Genomic DNA, 23643 nt, shown 5'->3' on the forward strand with positions numbered 1-23643 from the left:
ATTCAGTTGGAAGTATATCAGGGCCTTGAATGGGTCGTTCAACCATTTAACACATTAAGGCCAAGTGAAAATTGCTCAGAAAAATCCAAATTCTTTGACATATAGCAACTTTCCTTTTTTACAGTAACGCAAATAGTTACTTTCCCTGGTAACTAGTTACTTTTATTATAGAGAAATTTAGTTACTAACTCAGCTACTTTTTGGAACAAGTAGTGAGTAACTATAACTAATTACTTTTTTAAAGTAACGTTCCCAACACTGTTAATGTGTTAACGTTGTGCTGTATATGGGTGTTTTGTGTTAATGTTGTGTTGTGTTTTAAAGGTCCCATGGCATGAACATCTCACTTTATGAGGTTTTCTAACATAAATATGAGTTCCCCTAGCCTGCCTATGGTCCCCCAGTGGCTAAAACTTGCGTTCGGTGTAAAACGAGCACTAGGTGTTCTGCTCGCCTTTGAAAAAACGGAGGCTCAATCCTCGGATCTAAGGATCTAAGCTCCTCCCCTTTCTTGGCCTTGCCCGCCCAGAGAATTTGGCCCGCCAATGAGACACGACCGTGCAAGCGCCACATGTGTGTGTGTGATTACACACACTGTAACGCAAGTGTTTGCTGTTGGTGTTATGGCGCATAACACGTCGGTTCTTTGACGTCTCTTGTATTTCCACAACGAGACTGTAGTTGGGTTATCTCAGCCATGGTTGAGAAGGAATTGGGGGGAAGGAACTTTGGCTTTGACTCCCTGAAGTACATGAACTGCGACATGCTGCCTGCCGCCGGTTGCCGCGAGGCTCCACCGCCGCGAAGCACCACCGCCCGGCAGCGGGCAGCCGGCAGCGTGCAGCAGGCAGCGTGCAGCAGGCAGCGTGCAGCAGGCAGCGTGCGGTTCAGTCTACTTCAGATTGATGTGGAAGTGGAAGATCCAGATACGTCGGAGAACCCGACAAAGTCGTTTGTGATTCATATTATCGTCTGGAGGCACACACAGCTTTTAGCCGTGATAATATGTATTATATGATATAGATATCTATGTATAATATGATATTATTTAGATATAGACCTCCAAGTAATTCTGCACCACGGCTGAATTTCGGGAACGTCTTTAAATACTGTGTCTGGGGCCCACTAATAGATATTAGATGGCCCCAGACACAATATTAAATCATCCATAAAGTAGCATGCCATGGGACCTTTAACATTGTGTTGTTGTGAGATGTTGTGTGTTAACGTTGTGTTGAATATGTGGGTGTTTTGTGTTAGTGTTGTGTGTTGACATTGTGTTGCGTGTTAACGTTGTGGTGCATATGTGGATGTTTTGTGTAAATGTTGTGTGTTGACGTTGTGTTGTTTGTTGACATTGTGTTGCGTGTTATTCGTGTTCTATATGTTGGTGTTCTGTGTTAATGTTATGTTGTGTGTTGACGTTGTGTTGTGGGTTGACATTGTGTTGCCTGTTGTGTGTTGATGCTGTGTTGTGTGTTGACATTGTGTTGTGTGTTGATGTTGTGCTGTGGGTTGACATTGTGTTGCGTGTTGTGGGTTGATAATGTGTTGTGGGTTGACATTGTGTTGCGTGTCGTGTGTTGATGCTGTGTTGTGTGTTGACATTGTGTTGTGTGTTGATGTTGTGTTGTGGGTTGACATTGTGTTGCGTGTTGTGTGTTGATAATGTGTTGTGGGTTGACATTGTGTTGCTTGTTGTGTGTTGACGTTGTGTTGTGATATTGTGTGTTGATGTTGTGTTGTGGGTTGACATTGTGTTGCGTGTCGTGTGTTGATGCTGTGTTGTGCGTTGACATTGTGTTGTGTGTTGATGTTGTGCTGTGGGTTGACATTGTGTTGCGTGTTGTGGGTTGATAATGTCTTGTGGGTTGACATTGTGTTGCGTGTCGTGTGTTGATGCTGTGTTGTGTGTTGACATTGTGTTGTGTGTTGATGTTGTGTTGTGGGTTGACATTGTGTTGCGTGTTGTGTGTTGATAATGTGTTGTGGGTTGACATTGTGTTGCTTGTTGTGTGTTGACGTTGTGTTGTGATATTGTGTGTTGATGTTGTGTTGTGGGTTGACATTGTGTTGCGTGTCGTGTGTTGATGCTGTGTTGTGCGTTGACATTGTGTTGTGTGTTGATGTTGTGTTGTGGGTTGACATTGTGTTGCGTGTTGTGTGTTGATAATGTGTTGTGGGTTGACATTGTGTTGCGTGTCGTGTGTTGATGCTGTGTTGTGTGTTGACATTGTGTTGTGTGTTGATGTTGTGTTGTGGGTTGACATTGTGTTGCGTGTTGTGTGTTGATAATGTGTTGCGGGTTGACATTGTGCTGCTTTTTGTGTGTTGAGTTTTTGTTGTGTGTTGACGTTCTGTTGGGTGTCAATGTTGTGTGTTGACGTGGTGCTGCTGTTGTGCGTCCAGGACATGAGTCTGAAGGCCAACGAGGACTCCCTGAGCTCTGAGACCATCTCCAAGGTGTCTCTCACCACCCTGCGGCGGCAGGCCGTCCCCGACCTCTCCTCAGACCTGGGCCTGAACCTCTTCAAGAAGGTCAGTCCCACCTCCTCCATCAGCTGCTCCCCTCCTCCTCCTCCTCCCCTCCACTCTCTCACTCTCCTCCTCTCTTCTCTCCTCCTCCTCTCCGTCGACCCGGGCTCCGACATCTTCAGAAGGTGAGTCCTGCGCCTCCTCCTCTCCTTTCCTCTCTTTCTCCCCTCCTCCCTCCTCTGTCCTCCCTCCTCTCTCCCCTCCTCTCTCCTGTCTTCTCCTCCTTCTCTCTGCCTCCCTCTCTCTCCTTTCTCCTCTTGTCTTGTCTCTCCTTGTTCCCTGCGCCCTAGCCCCTCTCTCCTTGTTCCCTGTGCCCTAACCCCTCTCTCTATGTTCCCTACACCCTAACCCCTCTCTCCTTGTTCCCTACACCCTAACCCCTCTCTCTATGTTCCCTACACCCTAACCCCTCTCTCTATGTTCCCTACACCCTAACCCCTCTCTCTATGTTCCCTACACCCTAACCCCTCTCTCTATGTTCCCTACGCCCTAACCCTCCTCTCCTTGTTCCTTACGCCCTCCTCTCTATGTTCCCTACGCCCTCCTCTCCTTGTGCCCTACGCCCTAACCCTCCTCTCCTTGTTCCCTACACCCTAACCCTCCTCTCCTTGTTCCCTACACCCTAACCCTCCTCTCCTTGTTCCCTACGCCCTCCTCTCCTTGTTCCCTACGCCCTAACCCTCCTCTCTATGTTCCCTACGCCCTCCTCTCCTTGTGCCCTACGCCCTAACCCTCCTCTCCTTGTTCCCTACACCCTAACCCTCCTCTCCTTGTTCCCTACACCCTAACCCTCCTCTCCTTGTTCCCTACGCCCTAACCCTCCTCTCCTTGTTCCCTACACCCTCCTGTCCTTGTTACCTACACCCTAACCCTCTCTCCTTGTTCCCTACACCCTCCTCTCCTTGTTCCCTACACCCTCCTGTCCTTGTTACCTACGCCCTAACCCTCTCTCCTTGTTCCCTGCGCCCTAACCCTCTCTCCTTGTTCCCTACACCCTCCTCTCCTTGTTCCCTACACCCTCCTCTCCTTGTTCCCTACGCCCTCCTCTCCTTGTTCCCTACACCCTCCTCTCCTTGTTCCCTACACCCTCCTGTCCTTGTTCCCTACGCCCGAACCCTCGTCCCTCCTCGCCCCCCTACCCCCTACGCCCTAACCCTCCTCTCCTTGCTCCCTACACCCTCCTCTCCTTGTTCCCTACACCCTCCTGTCCTTGTTACCTACGCCCTAACCCTCTTTCCTTGTTCCCTACGCCCTAACCCTCTCTCCTTGATCCCTACACCCTCCTCTCCTTGTTCCCTACACCCTCCTCTCCTTGTTCCCTACACCCTCCTCTCCTTGTTCCCTACACCGTCCTCTCCTTGTTCCCTACGCCCGAACCCTCGTCCCTCCTCGCCCCCCTACCCCCTACGCCCTAACCCTCCTCTCCTTGCTCCCTACACCCTTCACCCTAACCCCTCTGTCTCTCTCCTCGCCCCCCCAGTTTAAGAACCGGCGTGCGGAGGAGCGGGAGAGGAAGGGCTCCATCCCGTTCCACCAGGCGGGCAGGAAGCGGCAGCGCCGCATGGGCGTGCCCTTCCTGCTCCACGACGAGCACCTGGACGTCTCCCCCACCCGCAGCGCCTTCTCCTTCGGGAGCTTCTCCGGCCTGGGGGAGGACCGCCGCGCGCTGGACCGGACGGGGTGGCAGGCCACCATCATGGGTGAGGGGGGGGGGGGCGGGGGGAGAGGGGGAGGGAGGGGGGGAGAGAGGGGGAGGGAGGGGGGGAGGATGTGAGGGGGAGAGAGGGGGAGGGAGGGGGGGGGAGAGAGGGGGAGGGAGGGGGGAGGAGGGGGGAGGGGAGGGGAGGGGAGGAGGAGGGGGGAGGGGAGGGGGAAGAGGAGGAGGGGAGGAGGGGGGGGAGGAGGAGGAGTTGGGGGGGAGGGGAGGAGGAGGAGGAGGGGAGGGGGGGGAGGAGGAGGGGGAGGAGGAGGGGGAGGAGGGGGGGAGGGGAGGAGGGGGAGGAGGAGGAGGAGGAGAAGGAAAGGGAGGAGGAGGGGGAGGAGGAGGAGGAGGAGGGGGAGGAGGAGGGGGGAGGGGAGGGGAGGGGAGGAGGGGGAGGGGGAGGAGGAGGGGGGGAGGGGAGGGGGAGGAGGGGGAGGGAGAGAGGGGGAGGGAGGGGGGAGAGAGGGGGAGGGAGGGGGGGAGGATGTGAGGGAGAGGGTGATGTATCCAACTTTATTGGCAGCATTGCGTGTGTGTGTGTGTGTGCGTGTGCGTGTGCGTGTGCGTGTGCGTGTGTGTGTGTGTGTGTGTGTGTGTGTGTGTGTGTGTGTGTGTCCAGGGAGGTTTGCGCGCCGCGGCAGCACGGACACGGCCGTCGACGCAGACAGTCTGAGCGCCAAACACTCCCACTCCCACCACTCTCTGCTGCGGGACCTCCCGGACCACCCCAACAGCCACGCAGACGGCACCGTGCGCGAAGGTTAGCCTCTAGCACCTAGCATAGAGCCTAGCTCCCAGCAACTAGCTCCTAGCATAGAGCCTAGCACCTAGCATAGAGCCTAGCACATAGCACCTAGCTCCTAGCACCTAGCATTGAGCCTAGTCCCCCAACAGCCTCTCAAATGGCACTGTCCGCAAAGGTAAGCCTCTAGCACCGAGCATAGAGCCTGGCACCCCAATAGCCACACAGACGGCACCCTCCGCCGAGGTTAGCACCTAGCCTAGAGCCTAGCCCCTAGCATAGAGCACCCCAACAACCAGACGGTACCGTCTGCGAAGGGTAGCACCTAGCATAGAACTTAGCTCCTAGCACCTAGCTCCTAGCATAGAGCCTAGCACCTAGCATAGAGCCTAGCAAATAGCACCTAGCTCCTAGCACCTAGCATTGAGCCTAGCACCTAGCAACAGCCGCTCAGACGGCACCGTCCGGGAAGGTAAGCACCTAGCATAGATGTGATCCTGCCCTCTGCTCCCTGGCGGACCCCTGCAGTTCGCTCCCAGATCTCCACCATCACCATGGCGGCCTTCAACACCACGGTGGCCTCCTTCAACGTGGGCTACGCCGACTTCTTCACGGAGCACATGAAGAAGCTGTGCACGCCGGCCGCCGCGCACGACGCGCTGCCGTCGGAGCCGCTGGCCTGCTCCAACCTGCCGCGCAGCCTCACCGACTCCTGCATCAACTACTCCTGCCTGGAGGACGGCGAGAGCATCGAGGGCACCAACCACTTCATCCTGAAGAACGGCATGCTGGACCTCACCGTGAGTCCCGGGTGCCGGGGAGCCCCACGCTAGCAATGGCTCATCACACTCACACCTGGTGCCATAATATCACCCCTTATGTACGCACTTATTGTATGTTTGTACGTCCTGGCACTTAATGTACGCACTTACTGTATGTTGTACGTCCTGGCACTTAATAACAGTATTTAGCATTGTGTAGCGTCTTATCCTAGCTCTCTGTGTTGTGTACGGGGAATAGGTTAACCTAGTGATTGTTAGTGCTTGGCACTTGGTTCATCCTGACTGTGCCGAGCGATATATTGTTGTTTCTCTTTCTTCTGAGAAATGTGCTCATTGTAAGTCGCTTTGGATAGAAGTGACTGCTTAACGCCCTGAATGTTAGTTAAATGTAACTTGTTTTGCAGACCACCAGTCTTTGTTGAGTCAGTTAACCAGTGTTGCATACAGTCTGTGTGCGTTACACACACTACAGCACATGCAGGTGTCGACCTGCCCTTCACTCTTGTAGAGCTAGCGGGACACACTCCTTAACGGGGGTCTGAATCCATCGGGGAGCGTTCCAAACGTGAGACATCTCCGGTTGAATGGCATTTTAGTTTGGCTATTGTTTAGGCAGGGTACTAACTTTGTAATTGGCCTCTTGTGTGGAAGTATTGACCACTCGATGACTCTATAGGGAGGAGTGCTGCTGCCCAAATGTCTCCTGGTCAGCTGCACGGCGCTAAACACACTGGACTCATACCGGCGGTCTTTGGTTCCTTCACCCGATCCCATTACTTTATAACACGTAAAAAACGTTCAAACAACGTGAACTGCTACTGAAATTGAGACGTGTGGTAGTTGAAACACACCTCATCCGTCTCCATCCATCCGTCCTATTACCTCCACCCGATGCATGCTTCAAAGACCTCCATCAAGTACCCCATGTCACCCTAAGTACCCCATTATAAAAATGCAAAAGTCTCGTCCGGCTAGAATTTACCCGATTTTCTTTTGGAAAATGTATCAGTGTTTTTATTGGAAAATGTATCCGATGTGTTTGTCGGAAAACGTAGCAGAATCTTTATTGTACAATTTATCAGAGTTTTTATTGGACATTTTATCGGCATTATGAAGGACCCCAGATAGCGCAGCGTTAAGTGTGACCTCTGCCCCCCTGAGGCGGTGATGCGGGCGCTCTACGCGGTGCTGAGCCACGACATCAGCTCCAGGGTCTGCGACGTGGCGCTCAGCATCGTCGACAGCCTGCTGCAGCTGGGCGTGGTCCCGGCCGCCACCGGGCCCCGCAAGACCGGCAAGCAGGAGGACAAGGAGAACCTGGAGGGACCGGGGGCCCAGGGCGCAGGAGGAGGGGGAGGGGGAGGGGGGGGAGGAGGGGGAGGAGGAGGAGATGGAGGCGGGGGCAGCGGGGGAGGGAGTGGCCAGGGGAGCAAGGACGACCTGAAGGACAACAAGGATGACAGCGGCAAGGTAGTCTGTCTGTCTCTCTGGCTGTCTGTCCATATCCGGCGTGGGTCTGTCTTTCTCTGGCTGTTTGTCTGTCTGTCTGTCTCTCTGTCTGGCTGTCTGTCTGTATCTGTCTGTCTGTCTGTCTGTCTGTCTGTATCTGTCTGTCTGTCTGTCTGTCTGCCTGTTTTTCTGTCTGTCTGTCTCTCTGTCTGTCTGTACCTGGCCCGTCTGTCTGTCTGTCTGTCTGTCTGTCTGTCTCTCTGTCTGTCTGTCTGTCTGTCTGTCTGTCTGTCTGTCTGTCTGTCCATCCGTCCGTCTGTCTGTCTGTCTGTCTGTATCTGGCCCGTCTGTCTGTCTGTCTGTCTGTCTGTCCGTCCATCCATCCGTCTATCTGTCTCTCTGTCTGTCTGTCTGTGTCTGCCTGTCTGTCTGTCTGTCTCTCTGTCTTTCTGTGTCTGTCTGTCTGTCTGTCTGTCTGTCTGTCTGTCTGTCTGTCTGTCTGTCTGTCTGTCTGTCTGTCTGTCTGTCTGTCTGTCCGTCCGTCCGTCTGTCTGTCTGTCTGTCTGTATCTGGCCCGTCTGTCTCTCTGTCTGTCTGTGTCTGTCTGTCTGTCTGTGTCTCCCTGTCTGTCTGTCTGTCTGTCTGTCCGTCCATCCGTCCGTCTACCTGTCTCTCTGTCTGTCTGTCTGTGTCTGTCTGTCTGTCTGTGTCTCCCTGTCTGTCGGTCCGTCCGTCTCCCTGTCGGTCCGTCCGTCTTCCTGTCTGTCTGTCTGTCTGTCTGTCTGTCTGTCTTGTCCCCGCCCCCGGTCTGAGCCTCTCTTGTTCCTCCAGGGGGAGTGCTCTGCCCTGAGCCCCCACCGCTTGGCCCTCAGCATGCTCATCAAGATCGTCAAGTCCCTGGGCTGTGCCTACGGCTGTGGGGAGGGGCACCGCGGGCTGTCAGGGGACCGCCTCCGCATGCAGGTCAGGGCACACCTCAACACACCTCAGGGCACCTCAACACACCTCAACACACCTCAACGCACCTCAACGCACCTCAACACACCTCAACGCACCTCAACACACCTCAACACACCTTAACACACCTCAACGCACCTCAACACACCTCAACACACCTCAACACACCTCAACGCACCTCAACGCACCTCAACGCACCTCAACGCACCTCAACGCACCTCAACACACCTCAACACACCTTAACGCACCTCAACGCACCTCAACACACCTCAACACACCTCAACACACCTCAACACACCTCAACACACCTCAACACCTCAACACACCTCAACACACCTCAACACCTCAACACACCTCAACACACCTCAACACACCTCAACACACCTCAACACACCTCAACACCTCAACACACCTCAACACACCTCAACACACCTCAGGGCACCTCAACACACCTCAACACACCTCAACACACCTCAACGCACCTCAACACACCTCAACACACCTTAACACACCTCAACACACCTCATCACACCTCAACACACCTCAACACACCTCAACACACCTTAACGCACCTTAACGCACCTCAACGCACCTCAACGCACCTCAACGCACCTCAACGCACCTCAACGCACCTCAACGCACCTCAACGCACCTCAACGCACCTCAACGCACCTCAACGCACCTCAACGCACCTCAACACACCTAAACACACCTCAACACACCTCAACACACCTCAACACACCTCAACACCTAAACACACCTCAACACACCTCAACACACCTCAGGGCACCTCAACACACCTTAACACACCTCAACACACCTCAACGCACCTCAACGCACCTCAACGCACCTTAACACCTCAACACACCTCAACACACCTCAACACACCTTAACACACCTCAACGCACCTCAACACACCTCAACGCACCTTAACACCTCAACACACCTCAACACACCTCAACACACCTCAACACACCTCAACGCACCTCAACGCACCTTAACATCTCAACACACCTCAACACACCTCAACACACCTCAACACACCTCAACACACCTTAACACACCTCAACACACCTCAACACACCTCAACGCACCTCAACACACCTCAACACACCTCAACACACCTCAACACACCTTAACACCTCAACACACCTCAACACACCTTAACACACCTCAACACACCTCAACACACCTCAACACACCTCAACACACCTTAACACCTCAACACACCTTAACACCTCAACACACCTTAACACCTCAACACACCTCAACACACCTCAACACACCTCAACACACCTCAACACACCTCAACACACCTTAACACCTCAACACACCTCAACACACCTCAACACACCTCAACACACCTTAACACCTCAACACACCTCAACACCTCAACACACCTCAACACACCTCAACACACCTCAACACACCTCAACGCACCTCAACACACCTCAACACACCTCAACACACCTCAACACACCTCAACGCACCTCAACGCACCTCAACACACCTCAACACACCTCAACACACCTCAACACACCTTAACACACCTTAACACCTCAACACACTTCAACACACCTCAACACACCTCAGGGCACCTCAACACACCTCAACACACCTCAACACACCTCAACACACCTCAACACACCTCAACACACCTCAACACACCTCAGGGCACCTCAACACACCTCAGGGCACTTCAACACACCTCAACACACCTCAACACACCTCAACACACCTCAACGCACCTCAACACACCTCAACACACCTCAACACACCTCAACACACCTCAACACACCTCAACACACCTTAACACCTCAACACACTTCAACACACCTCAACACACCTCAACACACCTCAACGCACCTCAACGCACCTCAACGCACCTCAACGCACCTCAACGCACCTCAACGCACCTCAACGCACCTCAACGCACCTCAACGCACCTTAACGCACCTCAACGCACCTCAACGCACCTCAACGCACCTCAACGCACCTCAACGCACCTCAACGCACCTCAACGCACCTCAACGCACCTCAACACACCTCAACACACCTCAACACACCTCAACACACCTTAACACACCTCAACACACCTCAACACACCTCAACACACCTCAACACACCTTAACACACCTCAACACACCTCAACACACCTCAACACACCTTAACACCTCAACACACCTCAACGCACCTCAACACACCTCAACACACCTTAACACACCTCAACACACCTCAACACACCTCAACACACCTCAACACACCTCAACACACCTCAACACACCTTAACACACCTCAACACACCTCAACACACCTCAACACACCTCAACACACCTCAACACACCTTAACACACCTCAACACACCTCAACACACCTCAACACACCTTAACACCTCAACACACCTCAACGCACCTCAACACACCTCAACACACCTCAACACACCTCAACACACCTCAACACACCTTAACACCTCAACACACCTCAACACACCTCAACACACCTCAACACACCTCAACACACCTCAACACACCTTAACACCTCAACACACCTCAACACACCTCAACACACCTCAACACACCTCAACACACCTTAACACCTCAACACACCTCAACACACCTCAACGCACCTCAACACACCTCAACACACCTCAACACACCTCAACACACCTCAACACACCTTAACACCTCAACACACTTCAACACACCTCAACACACCTCAGGGCACCTCAACACACCTCAACACACCTCAACACACCTCAACACACCTCAACACACCTCAACACACCTTAACACCTCAACACACCTCAACACACCTTAACACACCTCAACACACCTCAACACACCTCAACACACCTCAACACACCTTAACACCTCAACACACCTCAACACACCTTAACGCACCTCAACGCACCTCAACACACCTCAACGCACCTCAACGCACCTCAACACACCTCAACACACCTCAACACACCTCAACACACCTCAACACACCTCAACACACCTCAACACACCTCAACACACCTCAACACACCTTAACACACCTCAACACACCTCAACACACCTCAACACACCTCAACACACCTCAACACACCTCAACACACCTCAACACACCTCAACACACCTCAACACACCTCAGCAGAACACCTTTTTGTTTTGGCAGGCGGAGGCCAAAGCAGTCCTTTGCCCTTGTTTCATACTGAGTCACTGAGTCCTAAGTCCTTTAGTCCAGGGCTATCACAAGAGGACCAGCCACGCCTCGCTCCCCCGACTCACCACACTGAGAGCTCGGCGAGTAACTAGATCATGAAGGGGCAGAATATCGGCTGGCGAGTTGTACATCTGTTGTTATCTCCCAACAGTTAGCTGCCTGCTTCACTGCATCAGTTAGGGCGGAGTGAGTGAGGGAGTCAAGGGTTAGACAGTGAGTGAGTGAGTGAGTGAGTGAGTGAGTGAGTGAGTGAGTGAGTGAGTGAGGGGTTAGACAGTTGGTAAAGAGACAGGACAGGGTTACAAATTAACCAGACTTGATACATACTTACAACCTGTACCCCAACATCCCTCCTGACCCCGACACCCCCCCCAGGCCCAGAACTGCCTGACCAGCCTCTATAAGCTGAACAAGCTCCAGTTCCGTCAGACCATGCGGGACTACGTGAACAAGGACTCGCTGAACAACATTGTGGACTTCCTGCACGCCTTCCTGGGCTTCTGCATGGAGCCCGTCACCGACAGTAAGTCTGGTCCTCTCAGCCTCCTGCATGGAGCCGGTTAATGACAGTAAGTCTGGTCCTCTCAGCTTCCTTCATGGAGCCGGTTAGCGACAGTAAGTCTGGTCCTCTCAGCCTCCTGCATGGAGCCGGTTAGCGACAGTAAGTCTGGTCCTCTCAGCCTCCTGCATGGAGCCGGTTAGCGACAGTAAGTCTGGTCCTCTCAGCCTCCTGCATGGAGCCGGTTAGCGACAGTAAGTCTGGTCCTCTGAGCCTCCTGCATGGAGCCGGTTAGCGACAGTAAGTCTGGTCCTCTCAGCCTCCTGCATGGAGCCGGTTAGCGACAGTAAGTCTGGTCCTCTGAGCCTCCTGCATGGAGCCGGTTAGTGACAGTAAGTCTGGTCCTCTGAGCCTTCTCCATGGAGCCGGTTAGCGACAGTAAGTCTGGTCCTCTCAGAACGCCTACGTCGGGGCCTGTGGCCAAAGCATCTGAGCAAAGTGTCCTCCTTTCACAGTGACAACGGTCAGAAGCATCCGATCGGAATCGGAGTACCTACAACCAAAAGTATTCATAGCTGACTCAGTTATAGCAACTGGCAAATGGAATGCATTTATGTAGCGTCTTTCTAACCAGTGGCCACTCAAAGCGCTTTTATATAGTGTATTAGCCACCCCAAACTCACTATCTCAGACACAAGCATGGGCACGCACACACGCACACAAACACACATGCACGCACACACACAGTCTGTGTGTTGGTCTGGTATCAAGGGTGCTGCTGTGCTGCCCTCTGATGGCTCGAGGCGGTACAACACGGAGGTTCACTGAGCTGCTACTGTGTCACCCCTCACTCACAACTCCCTCTCCAGCACTCTGTTTGATATCTCTGTCCTCCTCCTCCTCCTCCTGTCTCCACTGTGCTGTACTTCTCCTCGTTCCTCCTCCATTTTTCCTTTCTTCCCTCCATCCGCCCTCCAGACTTCTTCGTTCTGGCCCGCTGGGCCGACCTCTCGGGGGGGGGGCAGCTGCTCAGCACTCTGGGGGGAACTGTCCAGCGGTGTCGAAAAAAATGCCCCATAATGCACTGGGAATCAGGGGAGTCCAGTATGACAATACGCTTGTAGGCGACCTTAACATCCTGCTAGCTAGAAACTAGCATTGATTGTAGTGTACCTAGATGCACTGCGAGCTAAAGAACTAGGCTAACGCTACTTGCTAGGTAAATGTGTTTAAAACAAGGGTTGATTTTCTTAAAGCTGCAGTAGGTGAGATTTTTTTGATCCGATCTTATCTAAGACAGACAGACTCATGGTTCACGGACTGGCTTACCGTCTACTGTGAGCGAGTTCCATTCACCAGTGCAGGCAACAACAAGGTTCTGCTTTTTCGTTCCCCACAACGGTTACCTTACAAATAACCAACCCTCCCACCCGCTAGCGCCACTAGCTAACAAGCTACACGCTCAAAACGTTATGCTAGCCCAGTCAAGACAGAACCCCCGCCCAGTTCATGCGTGATGTGTGGGTACCTCCTCCTGACCGATGGGCCAGTCTCCCAGAACCCCCACCTCCCCATCTCCTCCTCCACCCGTTCGGAGGACTTGCCAATCCTACGCCGTGGTCGTCCCACACAGCTCTGCTTCGGCCCGCGGCTCTGTAGCACCAGGACTGATGGTACTGAGCCAGAGTACTGCAGTATCGCTGAGGTCCCAGAATACTGCAGTATTCCTAAGGTCCCAGAAAACTGCAGTATCGCTGAGGTCCCAGAATACTGCAGTATTTCTAAGGTCCCAGAAGACTGCAGTATCTGTAAGGTCCCAGAATACTGCAGTGTCTCTAAGGTCCCAGAATACTGCAGTATCTCTACTTCTATCTGGCCGGTAATGTAGTATTCACTACCCAATACCCAGAGTACTGCAGTATCTCTAAGGTCCCAGAATACTGCAGTATCTCTGCTTCTATCTGGCCGGTAATGTAGTATTCACTACCCAATACCCAGAGTACTGCAGTATCTCTAAGGTCCCAGAATACTGCAGTATCTCTACTTCTATGTGGCCGGTAACGTAGTATACAGTACCCAGTACACTGCAATATCTCAATCTCTATGTTCCCGAAAATGTAGTACCCAGTACCTAGAATACTGCAGTATGGCTTCACGTACCTAATACCCAAAGTACTGCAGTATGGAGTATTGCATTGTGTCTGTATCGACCGAGTACCTCACCATCTGGAGGAACACGGCGTTGGCAAGTTACCCAAGCCATGAGTATCCTTGGGTCTGTCTGTATACTCTGTGCGTGCGCACGTGTGTCTGTGTGTGTGTGTGAGCATGTTGTGCGCTGTTTGCTGTGTGGTGTGTGTGTGTTTTGTGCGTGTGCGTGTCGGGCTGGCGCTCCCAACCGACGCGCACACGTCCGTGCTGTCAATCAACCTGTGTGCCCGCCTCTTTTCTCTTCCAGAGTACGGCAGTGCAGGGGAAAGATCGCGGAGGGCCAAAAAAAGAAACTTAGGTAGTTACCCATAATCAATAATCAATAATCATCTTTAATCAATAACCATCAATCAATACATTGTTGATTATCGATTATTGATAATAACTTATACAACCAGCTGATGAGATACTCGCCCGCCTCTCCCAATCACACCCTCTCCTGCTCCTCCCCCTGCTCCTCCTCCTCCCTCCCACTTCTCCCCCCCCCTCTCTCATTGAGACCCATATGGTAGAGAGACAGACAGACAGAGAGAGAGAGGAAGAGAGTTAGAGTGAGAGAGAAAGAGAGAGAGAGAGTTAGAGTTGGATCAAGGGAGAGAGAGAGAGAGAGAGAGAGAGAGTTGGATCAAGGGAGAGATAGAGAGAGAGAGCGAGAGAAAGAGAGAGCGAGAGAGAGAGAGAGAGAGAGAGAGAGAGGGAGAGAGAGAGAGAGAGAGAGAGCGAGAGAGAGAGAGGGAGAGAGAGAGAGAGAGGGATGGATTGAGGTATCAGACAGGCTTCAGTAGGAGGCCTCATTCACAGGCATGTATTCCTTGCTCCGAATCCCAGAATTCCTTTCAATTTGCTTCACCCCCCCAACACCCCCCCCTCCCAACCCATTCGCTTCAGATTTATATTTTGCCCCCCTCCTCCTGTCCATCCCCCCTCCCCCCCTCTGTCGTATTGGTTCAGTGTTCGTTAGACTGTTTGTATTCAACTCAAATCATAGAACTTTATTGGCAAGGGAAATAAATATCAACATCGCCAAAGCAGTTACAAAAGATATACATAAAAAAAAATACTGTATATATATATAATCAAAAGAAAAGTAGCATAAGTAGTACACCATGTATTCAAATATAAACCAGTATAAGTAGTACACCTGTATTCATATATAAATCAGTGTAAGTACTCACAGGTGATATCTTGCCTTATATCTAAACAGGATGTATTCTACGTAACATGGGATGTGTTCTATGTTATACAGGATGTATTCTTGAGACTAACCTCCTCTCCCCGTGTGTGCAATGGTACGCCCCGCCCGCCTTCGCCCAGACAAGGCGGGCTTCGGGAACAACTTCACGACGGGGGACTGCAAGTCGCTGGCCCAGAGCATGGAGGCGGTGGTGGTGGGCTGCATGTTCAAGTCCCTGATCACCCGCTGCGCTTCAACCACCCACGAGCTGCACAGCTCCGAGAACCTGGTCCGTACCATCTGCTGCCCGGAGCAAGGGGGGGGGGATTTTTAAAGGTTCTGTAGGGGAGATTAGAGATCTGATGTTTATACTGCGATTTGATCCCCCCCCCCCCCCCCTTCATTTCCGACTGGCAGGGCATCTCTTCCCTGATTGGTTCAGGGAATCGTCTTGCCTGTCAATCACAGGTGCGTAAAATGCAAGGCTCCTCACTGGAGGAGAGCCGTAGTGGAGGAGGGAGCAGAGAGTTATTTTTGGGGGGTTGTTAAGTTTCTAAATCTGGATCTTTTCTGCTCTCTCCTAACATTCTCAAATATCCCCTACAGCACCTTTAAGTTCATCTACTCACTCTGTTTAAGTTAGTAAACCTTGTTAATTATACCATAGTTATTTAGTTATTAAATACCTGTACCTGTAATGTGGTGTGTATGATACACATTTAGCTCAATATTGATGTTTTAAGGGTATATACCCTTAAAACACATATACATTTACTGACTATGTCACGTATTTCAATATGTACACTTTTAACCACCCTGCTCCTCCTCCTCCCCTCCTCCTCTCCCCAGGGTTTGTACTGTGACATCCGTCAGCTGGTCCAGTTCATTAAGGAGTCCCACGGGAACGTGTTCCGGCGGGTCGCTCTGAGCGCGCTCCTGGACAGCGCCGAGAAGGTGGCCGCCGGCAAGAAGGCCGACGACCGGGAGGACGCCAAGACGACCGGGCCCCGCAGGTATCCACCAATCACAGCCCTCCCAGTGCTCTGAGTGACGCCGTCGCCCCCCATGGCATGGTTAGGGTTGACTGTGTGTGTGTGTGTGTGTGTGTGTGTTTGTGTGGGCATTGTGTGTGTGTGTTTGTGTGGCCATTGTGTGTGTGCGTGTGTGTGTGTGTGTGCGTGTGTGTGTGTGTGTGCGTCAGGTCGGAGGCGGGGGAGAGGGGTCCTGTGGCGGGGGCTGCTGACGAGTGCCACAGCTACATCTCCAGCCGACCCCCCCAGAGCCCCGAACAGTGAGTCACCCGCTGGGACTACATCTCCCATCATGCAACACTGAAGGCCCTTACAGGAGAGGATGGGGATGTCCCATACAGGAGATCATTTAGTCTTCACTTCCTGCCCTCCTCCTCTGTTTCTCCTGCTCCTATCCTTGACTCCCAATCTGTTCCCCTCTCTTCTCCTCCTCCTCCTCCTCCTCTCCTCTCCTATCACCTCCTCCTCCTCTCCTCTCCTATCTCCTCCTCCCCCTCCTGTCCTCTCCTCTCCTATCTCCTCCTCTCCTCTCCTCTCCTCTCCTATCACCTCCTCCTCCTCCTCCTCCTCCTCCTCCTCCTCTCCTCCTCCTCCTCCTCCTCTCCTCTGCTCCTCTCCTATCTCCTCCTCTCCTCTCCTCCTCCTCCTCCCCCCCCCCAGTGAGGAGCAGCTCCCCGGGGCGCTCCTGGGCAGGAAGGACTTCTGGAGGAAGATGTTCAAGTCCCAGAGCGCGGCCAGCGACACCAGCAGCCAATCAGAACAGGACACGTCGGAGTGCACCACCGCCCACTCCGGGACGACCACGGACCGCCGCTCCCGCTCCCGACGCGTCTCCCTCCGCAAGAAGCTCAAGCTGCCCATCGGTAACGCCCCCCTGTAGACCCTCCTCCTGTAGACCCTCCTCCTGTAGACCCTCCCCCTGTAGACCCTCCCCCTGTAGACCCTCCCCCTGTAGACCCTCCCCCTGTAGACCCTCCCCCTGTAGACCCTCCTCCTGTAGACCCTCCTCCTATTGACCCGCTTCCTATAGACCTTCCTCCTACTGTAGACCCTCCCCCTGTAGACCCTCCCCCTGTAGACCCTCCTCCTGTAGACCCTCCCCCTGTAGACCCTCCCCCTGTAGACCCTCCCCCTGTAGACCCTCCTCCTGTAGACCCTCCTCCTATTGACCCGCTTCCTATAGACCTTCCTCCTACTGTAGACCCTCCCCCTGTAGACCCTCCCCCTGTAGACCCTCCTCCTGTAGACCCTCCCCCTGTAGACCCTCCCCCTGTAGACCCTCCTCCTGTAGACCCTCCTCCTGTAGACCCTCCCCCTGTAGACCCTCCCCCTGTAGACCCTCCCCCTGTAGACCCTCCTCCTGTAGACCCTCCTCCTGTAGACCCTCCCCCTGTAGACCCTCCTCCTGTAGACCCTCCTCCTGTAGACCCTCCTCCTGTAGACCCTCCCCCTGTAGACCCTCCCCCTGTAGACCCTCCCCCTGTAGACCCTCCTCCTGTAGACCCTCCTCCTATTGACCCGCTTCCTATAGACCTTCCTCCTACTGTAGACCCTCCCCCTGTAGACCCTCCTCCTGTAGACCCTCCCCCTGTAGACCCTCCTCCTGTAGACCCTCCCCCTGTAGACCCTCCCCCTGTAGACCCTCCCCCTGCAGACCCTCCTCCTGTAGACCCTCCTCCTATTGACCCGCTTCCTATAGACCTTCCTCCTACTGTAGACCCTCCCCCTGTAGACCCTCCTCCTGTAGACCCTCCCCCTGTAGACCCTTCTCCTGTAGACCCTCCCCCTGTAGACCCTCCCCCTGTAGACCCTCCCCCTGTAGACCCTTCTCCTGTAGACCCTCCCCCTGTAGACCCTCCCCCTGTAGACCCTCCTCATACAGAACCTACCCCTATAGACCCTCCTCCCTGAGACTGTCCTCCTGTAGACCCTCCTTCTTTAGATCATCCTCCTATAGACCCTCCTCCTATAGACCCTCCTTCTATTGACTGATGTGGTATGATGTCATGAAGTCATGCTGTATGCTGTCATGATGTCATACTGTATGATGTCATGATATGTAATGGCATGCTGTATGATGTGATGCTGTCATGAAGTCATGCTGTATGCTGTCATGATGTCATACTGTATGATGTCATGATGTGTAATTCCATGACTACTGTATGCTGTCTTGATGTCATACTGTATGATGTCATACTGTATGATGTCATGCTGTCTTGATGTCATACTGTATGATGTCATACTCTATGCTGTCATGATGTCATGCTGTCTTGATGTCATACTGTATGATGTCATGCTGTATGATGTCATGCTGTATGCTGTCATGATGTCATGCTGTCTTGATGTCATACTGTATGATGTCATGCTGTATGATGTCATGCTGTATGCTGTCATGATGTCATACTGTATGATGTCATGATGTGTAATTCCATGACTACTGTATGCTGTCTTGATGTCATACTGTATGATGTCATACTGTATGATGTCATGCTGTCTTGATGTCATACTGTATGCTGTCATACTGTATGCTGTCGTGATGTCATGCTGTCTTGATGTCATACTGTATGATATCATCCTGTTAGATGCAATGCTGTATGCTGTCATGATGTCATACTGTATGATGTCATACTGTATGCTGTCATGATGTCATGCTGTCTTGATGTCATACTGTATGATGTCATGCTGTATGATGTCATGCTGTATGCTGTCATGATGTCACACTGTATGATGTCATCCTGTTAGATGTCATGCTGTATGCTGTCATGATGTCATACTGTATGATGTCATCCTGTTAGATGTCATGCTGTATGCTGTCATGATGTCATACTGTATGATGTCATCCTGTTAGATGCCATGCTGTGTGATGTTTTGCTTTGTAACGTGACGCTGCATCTCACTGCATTATAACATTTCATTCTAACAAGAGTCTGCAAGTGTCCGCCGATCTCCTATTGGTCACTTACCAGCTCACCTCATCTCTGATTGGTCCGTTGTCAGCTCACCTCATCTCTGATTGGTCGGTTCTGGCGTTCCTTCTTGTCCCCTGTAGCATGCCGTGGGACAGTCCGCCTGCCACTCACGCTGTCTGTCCTACGTAGGTCACGGGTCATATATCCCCCACCCCGCTGTCATGAGAACCCTCCTTCCCTTCTGTTGTCACGGAAACCTTCCCTCCCTCCCGTTGTCATGGAACCTCTCCCTCCCTCCCGCTGCCATGGAAACCTTCCCTCCCCCACGTTGCCGTCGAAACACTCCCCGTCTCCCGTTGCTATGAAAGCCCTCCCTCCCGCCGTTGCCATGGAAACCCTCCTTCCCATTGCCATGAAACCTTGTGTTCCTGGTCATCCCAGTCAATCCCTATGCCCCTCCTCCCTGTTAACCCCTCCTCCCTGTAGATGCCGTGTTTCAAGTGTTTTTTTTAAGTTTCAGCATTTCTAGTTGGGTATAAGTACATTTGAGCAAAATGTGTGTGTGTGTGTGTGTGTATATTTGTGGGTGTGTGTGTGTAGGGAACTGGCTGAAGCGCTCGTCTCTCTCTGGACTGACGGACGGCGTGGAGGACCTGCTGGACATCAGCTCCGTGGACAGACTCTCCTTCATACGCCAGAGTTCAAAGGTCAGAGCCTAACCCAGAAACCCAGCGGATCATCTACCTGTGTGTGTATTTGTGTTTACCTGTGTATCCCAGGTGAGGTTTACCCGTGGATTTACCTGTGATTCAGTTGAAGTTTACCTGTGTGTATTTACCTGTGTGTTTACCTGGGTGTATTAACCTGTGTGTCACAGGTGTGCTCACCTGTTTGTTTGTGTGCACCTGACGTCACCTGTCTGTGTGTACCTGTGTTCCAGGTGAGGTCACCTGTGTGTGTGTGTGTGTGTGTGTGTGTGTGTGTGTGTGTACCTGAGTTCCAGGTGAAGTTCACCTGTGTGTGTGTGTGTGTGTGTGTGTGTGTGTGTGTGTGTCTGTGTATCTGTGTTCCAGGTGAAGTTCACCAGTGTGTGTGTGTGTCTGTGTGTGTTCCAGGTGAAGTTCACCTGTGTGTGTGTGTGTGTGTGTGTGTGTGTGTGTGTGTGTGTGTGTGTCTGTGTATCTGTGTTCCAGGTGAAGTTCACCAGTGTGTGTGTGTGTCTGTGTGTGTTCCAGGTGAAGTTCACCAGTGTGTGTGTGTACCTGTGTTCCAGGTGAACTCACCAGTGTGTGTATATGTGTGTACGTGTGTTCCAGGTGAAGTCACCAGTCTGTATGTGTGTGTGTACCTGTGTTCCAGGTGAAGTCACCAGTCTGTATGTGTGTGTGTACCTGTGTTCCAGGTGAAGTCACCAGTCTGTATGTGTGTGTGTACCTGTGTTCCAGGTGAAGTCACCAGTCTGTATGTGTGTGTGTACCTGTGTTCCAGGTGAAGTCACCAGTCTGTATGTGTGTGTGTACCTGTGTTCCAGGTGAAGTCACCAGTCTGTATGTGTGTGTGTACCTGTGTTCCAGGTGAAGTCACCAGTCTGTATGTGTGTGTGTACCTGTGTTCCAGGTGAAGTCACCAGTCTGTATGTGTGTGTGTACCTGTGTTCCAGGTGAAGTTCACCAGTGTGTGTGTGTACCTGTGTTCCAGGTGAACTCACCAGTGTGTGTATATGTGTGTACCTGTGTTCCAGGTGAAGTCACCAGTCTGTATGTGTGTGTGTACCTGTGTTCCAGGTGAAGTCACCAGTCTGTATGTGTGTGTACCTGTGTTCCAGGTGAAGTCACCAGTCTGTATGTGTGTGTGTACCTGTGTTCCAGGTGAAGTTCACCAGTGTGTGTGTGTACCTGTGTTCCAGGTGAACTCACCAGTGTGTGTATATGTGTGTACCTGTGTTCCAGGTGAAGTCACCAGTCTGTATGTGTGTGTGTACCTGTGTTCCAGGTGAAGTCACCAGTCTGTATGTGTGTGTGTACCTGTGTTCCAGGTGAAGTCACCAGTCTGTATGTGTGTGTGTACCTGTGTTCCAGGTGAAGTCACCAGTCTGTATGTGTGTGTGTACCTGTGTTCCAGGTGAAGTCACCAGTCTGTGTGTGTGTGTGTACCTGTGTTCCAGGTGAAGTCACCAGTCTGTGTGTGTGTGTGTACCTGTGTTCCAGGTGAAGTTCACCAGTGCGGTGAAGCTGTCGGAGGGCGCGGCCGGTGCTGACGAGGAGGAGAACTTCTTCAAGCGTCTCGGTAAATGGAGGTCGGGCAGGAGGAACCCCTCCAAACTTCACCACACTGAGGAGAAAGACGGTAGAGCTCCTGGGCGGATCGCACGCCCGTCCCACCGGCCTCTCTCTCTCACCCTGTCTCTACCGTACCATCTCTCTCTCTCTCTTGCTGTCTCTCTCTCACCGTCTCTCTCTGTCTCACTGTCTCTCTTGCTGTCTCTCTCTTGCTGTCTCGCTCTCTCTCTGTCCCTCTCTCTCTTGCTATCTGTCTCTCTCTTGCTGTCTCTCTCTCTCTCTCGCTCTCGTTCCTGTGTCCATCGTCGTCGTCGTTGTGTTTCCTGTCCGTCGTGCTTACCTTGGCTCATAGCCTTGACTCCTAGCCTTGTCCCCTAGCCTAGACTCCTAGCCATTTCACTTAGCCTAGGCTCCTAGTCTTGTCCTCTAGCCTAGGCTCCTAGCCTCGTCTCAAAGCCTTAATTATAGTTAATTAATTTGCTATTTCAACAACGAGATGGCCTGGAAACGGCACATGCTGAACATGCTAATAAAACCTCTAAAACATTTCCATTCATACCTTATTTTAGTATGTATATCTTTACGAGACGATATCAACAACAACAACCGCATTTAAAATCTTGATCGTTTCAAAACTTTCTATATCACTATTCTATTTTCCCTCCAAAGAAATTACCAACTGTCCCAGAACACCAAAAATACAAAGTAGAAGAAATGTCGCTGAAGAATGCGTGATTCTGTGTCCACAAGGCGCCGTCTTCCTGCCGTACGATGCTACGCACGTTAGCCATCAGCGCTAGCGCATGACGCCTTGGACGGCCATCTTGTGTCTCTCCCTCTGCTGTGGTGATGTGTTGGTTGTGTTTCTGCTCTCAACTCTTTACGACTGTGGTTGGCATCTAGCTTTGCTCTCTGAGGTTCATGGTTACGCTGGTTGCTTCCTTCCTGCCTAACGAGGTCACTTCCTGTCCCCTTTGACAGCCCAAAATGGCGGATCAAGAGTCGCCAACGGTTTAACTCATTATTTTTCTGATATTTACCACTGGCCGATTTACCCATCATACATCTGGGCGGGCACTCCTATTGGTGATGTCACGCTAATTGTAAAATAGGGCCCTGTTAATGTTAAAGTTGGGCAGGAATGATGGTGATGTCCGATCACAACGCAAAATAGGTACACAAAAAATGTCCACATAAATTATCCCGAAGATTCCCCCCAAAAACTGGAATAAAAAAAACGTGTGATATCGATTTAAGTCAAAACCAGTGTAACCATTACCTATGGCTGTCTGTACCAGTATGTCCATTACCTATGGCTGTCTGTACCAGTGTATTCATGGTCTGGTTTCTAGCTGAACCTTGTGTTCACTGTGGCCCTCTCACAACTCCATGTTTCAAATGTTTTCTTCTCTGCTGGTGTGTTTTCTCTGGTGTTCTCCACTGTTGTGATCTGCTGTCTTTACTTTGTTCTCTGCCTCTCCTTCGACTGATCTTATCTCCTGGTCACCTTTGACCTTTCTGGTTTGCATCCAGCCCTTCCCTCTGACATATCACTCTCTCTCTCCTCTTCTCTCTCTCCTCCTTATCTCTCCTCTCCTCCCCTGCTCCTCTCCTACTCTCTCTCTCTCTCTCTCTCTCTCTCCTCCAGGTCACCATGGTTTCCAGGAACGTCTGGCCGCCAGTCATGAGTCCATGAAGAACCAGAACGTGGTGAACCTGGGCGCCATCCGTCAGGGCATGAAGAGGTTCCAGTTCCTGCTCAACTGCTGTGAGCCCGGAACCATCCCCGATGCCTCCATCCTGGCAGCCGCCCTCGACCTGGTACGACCCTAGAGCTGTACGCATAGAGCTGGTACCAGCCTAGAGCTGTACGCATAGAGCTGGTACCAGCCTAGAGCTGTACGCATAGAGCTGGTACCAGCCTAGACCTGTACGCATAGAGCTGATACCAGCCTAGAGCTGTACGCATAGAGCTGGAACCACCCTAGACCTGTACACATAGAGCTGGTACCACCCTAGACCTGTACACATAGACCTGGTACTACCCTAGACCTGTACACATAGACCTGGTACCACCCTAGACCTGTACACATAGACCTGGTACCACCCTAGACCTGTACACATAGACCTGGTACCACCCTAGACCTGTGCACATAGACCTGGTAC

At 52.2% G+C, this 23643-nt stretch overlaps 1 protein-coding gene across 1 annotated transcript in view; it reads left to right on the forward strand.

Annotated features, from left to right (window-relative positions):
* Positions 1-23643, forward strand: part of unc80 (unc-80 homolog (C. elegans)) — a gene marked incomplete at both ends in the record, with an annotated part of 76613 nt that overhangs the window by 15189 nt on the left and 37781 nt on the right. Inside the window, 15 exons of the mRNA XM_079734290.1 lie at positions 2410-2538; positions 4016-4235; positions 4857-4997; positions 5508-5779; positions 6923-7231; positions 8042-8173; positions 11750-11897; positions 14332-14382; positions 15399-15547; positions 16108-16271; positions 16460-16549; positions 16950-17152; positions 19799-19905; positions 21406-21544; positions 23126-23298. Of these exons, the coding sequence (XP_079590416.1) occupies positions 2410-2538; positions 4016-4235; positions 4857-4997; positions 5508-5779; positions 6923-7231; positions 8042-8173; positions 11750-11897; positions 14332-14382; positions 15399-15547; positions 16108-16271; positions 16460-16549; positions 16950-17152; positions 19799-19905; positions 21406-21544; positions 23126-23298 (2427 nt within the window). The remainder of the gene's footprint in view (positions 1-2409; positions 2539-4015; positions 4236-4856; positions 4998-5507; positions 5780-6922; positions 7232-8041; positions 8174-11749; positions 11898-14331; positions 14383-15398; positions 15548-16107; positions 16272-16459; positions 16550-16949; positions 17153-19798; positions 19906-21405; positions 21545-23125; positions 23299-23643) is intronic.

Source organism: Pollachius pollachius, assembly GCF_949987615.1.
Source record: "Pollachius pollachius genome assembly, chromosome: 4".
NCBI classification, from domain to species: domain Eukaryota; kingdom Metazoa; phylum Chordata; class Actinopteri; order Gadiformes; family Gadidae; genus Pollachius; species Pollachius pollachius.